Below are 5,000 nucleotides of genomic sequence, written 5' to 3'. Positions count from 1 at the left end.
GTCTGGTGCAGTACTCCGTCTAGTGCAGTACTCCCTTCTGGTGCAGTACTCCCTTCTGGTGCAGTACTCCCCTCTGGTGCAGTACTCCCTTCTGGTGCAGTCCAGGCTGGTACCAGGGGAGGCTGGAGGAAATAGAAATTGAAGGAAGGTTCATTGTAATGCATGGAATGGAATGAGGACTGGTATTAATGGTAACACACCATTCCTCATGTTCCCTCCACATTCTCCAGAACCCTCAGGAGAACAACTCTTTGATCTCAGATGCATGCCGTCTGAATGTTAATGTGGGGCAACAGAGGGTCGTTAACTCAGACAGACTCCAACGCCTCACCAGATTCTCCCTCCATCTCATTCTTGGCTCTGCCTGGCTCATGTTGCATCGCTAGTCACCCCACCATCCCCTTCCTCAGCCCCATCCCTGTCCTCTTCACTTAACAAGAGGTGTGTGTGTGTGTGTGTGTGTGTGTGTGTGTGTGTGGGTGTGGGTGTGGGTGTGGGTGTGGGTGTGGGTGTGTGTCTTTGCGCGCATATGCATGCGCGTGTGAGAGTGCTTGCGTCTGCATATGTGCTTGAACACGTGTGTGTGTGTATGTGTGTGTGTGTGTGTGTATGTGTGTGTGCCTGATCCTCGTGCACCCGTATGTGCACAGTGACACCTCTCTCTCCCTCGCAGGGGGTAACTTCACTCTGGCCGAGCTAGGGGTGTGCGACCCGCCCCCCCCTCACCCCGCCGCCCCCTACTGTCCAGACCTGGGACTGCTCCAGAGGGGCTACTCCCTGAGCGCAGGCTCCGACGCAGACTCAGACCCCGAGGGACCCCTGTCCCCCGAGAGAGCCATCCAGCTGTGGGGGGGCCGAGGGGGGGTGAAGTCCCGGCGCAGCTCGGGCCTGTCCAGCAGAGAGAACTCAGCCCTGACCCTCACAGACTCTGACAACGACAACAAATCAGACGACGAGTCAGGTAGGACAGAGGGAGAGGGAGGGGGGGTGTGGTGGGGGGGTGGGGGGGGGTGCTGGGAGATGGAGGGGGAGGGGGAGTGAGAGAGGGGGAGAGGGGTAAAAGTGTGACTGGAGAGAGGGAAGGAGGAAGTGAGAGAGAGTGATGAGAAGGAGTGTGTGTGTGTGTGTGTGTGTGTGTGTGTGTGTGTGTGTGTGTGTGTGTGTGTGTGTGTGTGTGAGAGAGCGATAAGAAGTTGTTTCATCTACAGCTCAAACAGCTGTAGGTTGTTGCCTTCAGCTGTTGTATGGTATCACTGGTGAGTGATGTGATTAGTGCATGTTCTTACGACACGTGGCGTCATTCCTACACGACGCTCGGAGCCTCGACCGACCTGTTTTGTAAGAGGTGGAACCAAGATCTGAAGATTAGAGAGCATCCACGATAAAACAGATCCTAATTTGTGAGGTTCATCTGGCCTGTCATTGCTTTTTATGGGACTGCTCCTTATGTTACAAAACCATGCAAACTCAATATACTGTAAATTGTTTGTTACCGTTGTTTGAAGTCACTTATAGAATAAGTTATATGCACTTTATATGCAAGTTTAGAGCTGCGGGTAAATATGCACTAAGTTTGTAAACATTTTGTTTTATGAGTTTCTCAGCTGGCTGGGTCACTGAACGATCTATGCTCGCTTTCGTGTACATTTCACACTAAATAACAGATGCACCTTTAATCAAGTCCTTTGCTATTTTCAAGCTTGTGTAATTAAAAGAACTCGCTGGAGGAAACAAATAATTAAAAAAATAAACAGTTGACAGATGTTTCAGTTCTGAGCCGCCTACACATTGTTACCCAGGTGATGATATGACGGGCTACTTTTCATCTATCGCATGACCGCCAGATACGAGACAGGTCAGCGCAGACGGAATCAAACTAACTGCCGTGAGACAATGGTGACGAGCGCTCACACACCTGCGCTTCGCCAGCTTCACCGTTGATTACTGTCTATTTAATGATGACGTTAATACTGTCGTCCACAGTTCCGATGTTTATCACCAAACATCTCTCCCTGACTCTAAGTGGAATTGTTACAAGGTAATATATGGTGTTTCAGTGGAGACACAATTGAGAGGACTCGATTTTTTGTTCATCTGTTGTTTTCGGGTGAGAAGTTTGCTTTCCGGAAAAAAGAAAAAGAAAAAAGAAGAAAAAAAAAGTATATTTTTGTTCACGTCTCTCTTTGTGTGTCAGACTGTAGACTCAGATCCCAGTGGGTCTTTCCTGTAGCAACTTTTGTTTGTTGCTAACTTCCAATTTCCTCGTTAATCCTGTGTTGCTGTAAACCTGTATGAGTGTTTGCCTGAGGTGCCAATGGAGGTTAATGAAGAGTGGATGTCACAAAAATAAAACAACAATCTCATTAATTGAATTCTCAGGGCCTGTATCAGGCCTGTGTCAGCTGTGAACCTCCACATCAGAGGAAGCAGCTCTCAGCAGCTCCTGAAGACTGATCAAACTACTCAACACCTATTAAACACATCCAGAAACACCTTCCCAGAGACGACGCTTTCATTTTGCTGCCTGATAATTGCTTTGTGGTTAATTACCAAGCTAATCTCCCAGCCGCAGCTATCTGCCGCAGACGCCACTGTCTCCCTTGTCTCTCTCTCTCTCTCTGTCTCTCTCTCTCTCTCTCTGTCTCTCTCTCTCTCTCTCTCTCTCTGCCTCTCTCTCTCTCTCTCCTCTCTCTCTCTCTCTCTCTCTCTCTCTCTCTCTCTCTCTCTCTCTCTCTCTCTCTGTCTCTCTCTGTCTCTCTCTCTCTCTGTCTCTCTGCCTCCCTCTCCCTCTCTCTCTCTCTCTCTCTCTCTCTCTCTCTCTCTCTCTCTCCCTCAGGGGGACAGTGGTGGCAGGGTTTTGCCTCTGTATTTGGGGACCTTGTAAAATAGCTTTCTAATCCCGCACTGGGATGATTTGTGAGCAGCCTGATGCATGAGGTCATTTGCATTGGATTTGGAACTCCGTTTATCACAATTGGTGCTGTGATTCCATTACAACCAGAATATACAATGTATATTACGTTTGATATGGTGGTTACTATTCATTGAGTGCATTTCATAAAAGTATTTTTAATAACCTTTTTTTTTTTTTTACTGAATTGAGCAATGACTGAATCAATGAGCAATGCCTGCACCTTTAAATACATCTGGGATTAATACAGTACATCAACTTTGTTTTACTTTTAAATTATTGATACACAGCCATTGATTCTTGAATAATATAACATATATGATATCATGAACTTACTCCATTAGAATCCAAAATATAAGCTTGTTCTACTCTTTGTAAACAATGTGATTTTAAACAAACACTGAATATCTTCAAAACAAAGTTAAAGCTACCATTTTTCTTTCATGGATGGAGAGAGAGAGAGACACACATACACAGGCATATTGTCAGTGATCTGAATGAGGTGTGTGTATTTTTGAGTTTCATTAGTTTGTTCTTTATGATTGTGAAAAGCCTACCGTTCTCTCCAAATCTGCCCCAAGCGGGAAATCCGATTGATATGTCATGCCTGAAAACACGGAGCGGAACGATTCTGCTCCAATCAGAGTTAATCACCAAACCACTGTTTTGTTTGATGTGTGTGTGTGTGTGTGTGTGTGTGTGTGTGTGTGTGTGTGTGTGTGTGTGTGTGTGTGTGTGTGTGTGCATGTGCATGTGCATGTGCATGTGTGAGTGAGTGAGAAAGAGAGAAAGAGAGAGAGAGAGAGAGAGAGAGAGAGTGAGAGTTAATGTGTCAAAGCAACAGAGGAAGAACCTGAAAGTCTAATCATAAAGTTCCCTCCATAAGTTTTTTTTTTTTTTTGCTCTATACTCCAACAGTTTGGATTAATCAAACGATTACTATGGAGTCAAAGTAGAGATTGTCAGCTTTAATTCAATGGGGTTGATTTTTTTACAGATTGGGTTCACCATTTAGAACGTACAACATACTGCCTCTATTTCAGAGCTCCAAAAGTACTGGGAAAAAATAATGTAATGTCCAAATAATGTACTCATGTTTCGTATTTGGTTGACAATCCTTTGCATGCAATAACTGCCTGAAGTCTGTGACCCATTGATCCCACCAGATGCCGGGTATATGCTTTTGTGATGCTCTGTCAGGCCTGTACTGCAGTCATCTTCAGTTGTTTTGAGGTCTTTTTGCCTAAAATCTGTAAATGTTCAATTGGATTTAAATCAGAAGATTGACTAGGCCAGTCAAGAACTAGGCCCTGAAAAACTCCCTAGTTGCTATGGCAGTATGTTTTCCAGGCCTCTGCAGGCTTTTTAGGTACTTTTTAGCACCTATAACTAGTGGTTTACACCTTGCTGTGAAGCCTCTGTAGTTAGGCTGGTGACGTATTCTGCGGATGGTAAGTTCTGACACATTGACGCCTACCTCCCGGAAAGTGTTCCTGATGTGAGTTCCTGACTTTTTTTACTTTTTATTATTATGGTGAGTATTCTTTGGTCATCCAATACTTATAGAGGTCATTGTATAGTAGCACCACGTGGCCAACTGAAATTGAAAACTGAGTTTTGAGCACCAGCACTTTTCAGCAGTCTAATAATAGTGTCTGACAGGGAGTGATGGAGAAACAACATCAATAACAACAACAACATCATAAACATAACCACAAATTAAGAGCAGGGAATGTGCTAAAACACAACAGGTTCTCTGCACTTCTCTCATCCTTCTGTTCCTCTAACAAGCTTTTGAAGTCTCACCTCCACCTCCTCCTCCTCTCCCTCCCTCCTCCTTCTCTCATCTTCCTCTCATCCTTTCTTCTCAGTCTTTTGTAGAAGCTCTTTGTTCTAACGTTCCATTCCTGTCTCCTCTCTCTCTCTCAGTCCTTGTTGCGAAATGGGTGAGTGACGGTTGTCAGTTTGATTGGCAGGTGTCAGCCGAGATGCTACGGTGGGTGGGTGTGTGTGTGTGTGTGTGTGTGTGTGTGTGTGTGTGTGTGTGTGTGTGTGTGTGTGTGTGTGTGTGTGTGTGTGTGTGTGTGTG

The 5,000-nt window shown here is 45.3% G+C and overlaps 1 protein-coding gene across 1 annotated transcript in view; it reads left to right on the top strand.

Annotated features, from left to right (window-relative positions):
- The window catches only part of tenm2a (teneurin transmembrane protein 2a), a gene marked incomplete at both ends in the record, with an annotated part of 135,124 nt that overhangs the window by 15,395 nt on the left and 114,729 nt on the right, over positions 1 to 5,000 (top strand). The window contains one exon of the mRNA XM_083685613.1: positions 674 to 961. Within this exon, the coding sequence (XP_083541739.1) occupies positions 674 to 961 (288 nt within the window). The remainder of the gene's footprint in view (positions 1 to 673; positions 962 to 5,000) is intronic.

The sequence above is a fragment of the Argentina silus genome (assembly GCF_951799395.1).
Source record: "Argentina silus genome assembly, chromosome: 15".
NCBI lineage: Eukaryota > Metazoa > Chordata > Actinopteri > Argentiniformes > Argentinidae > Argentina > Argentina silus.
This window is presented reverse-complemented; position numbering and strand designations above follow the sequence as displayed.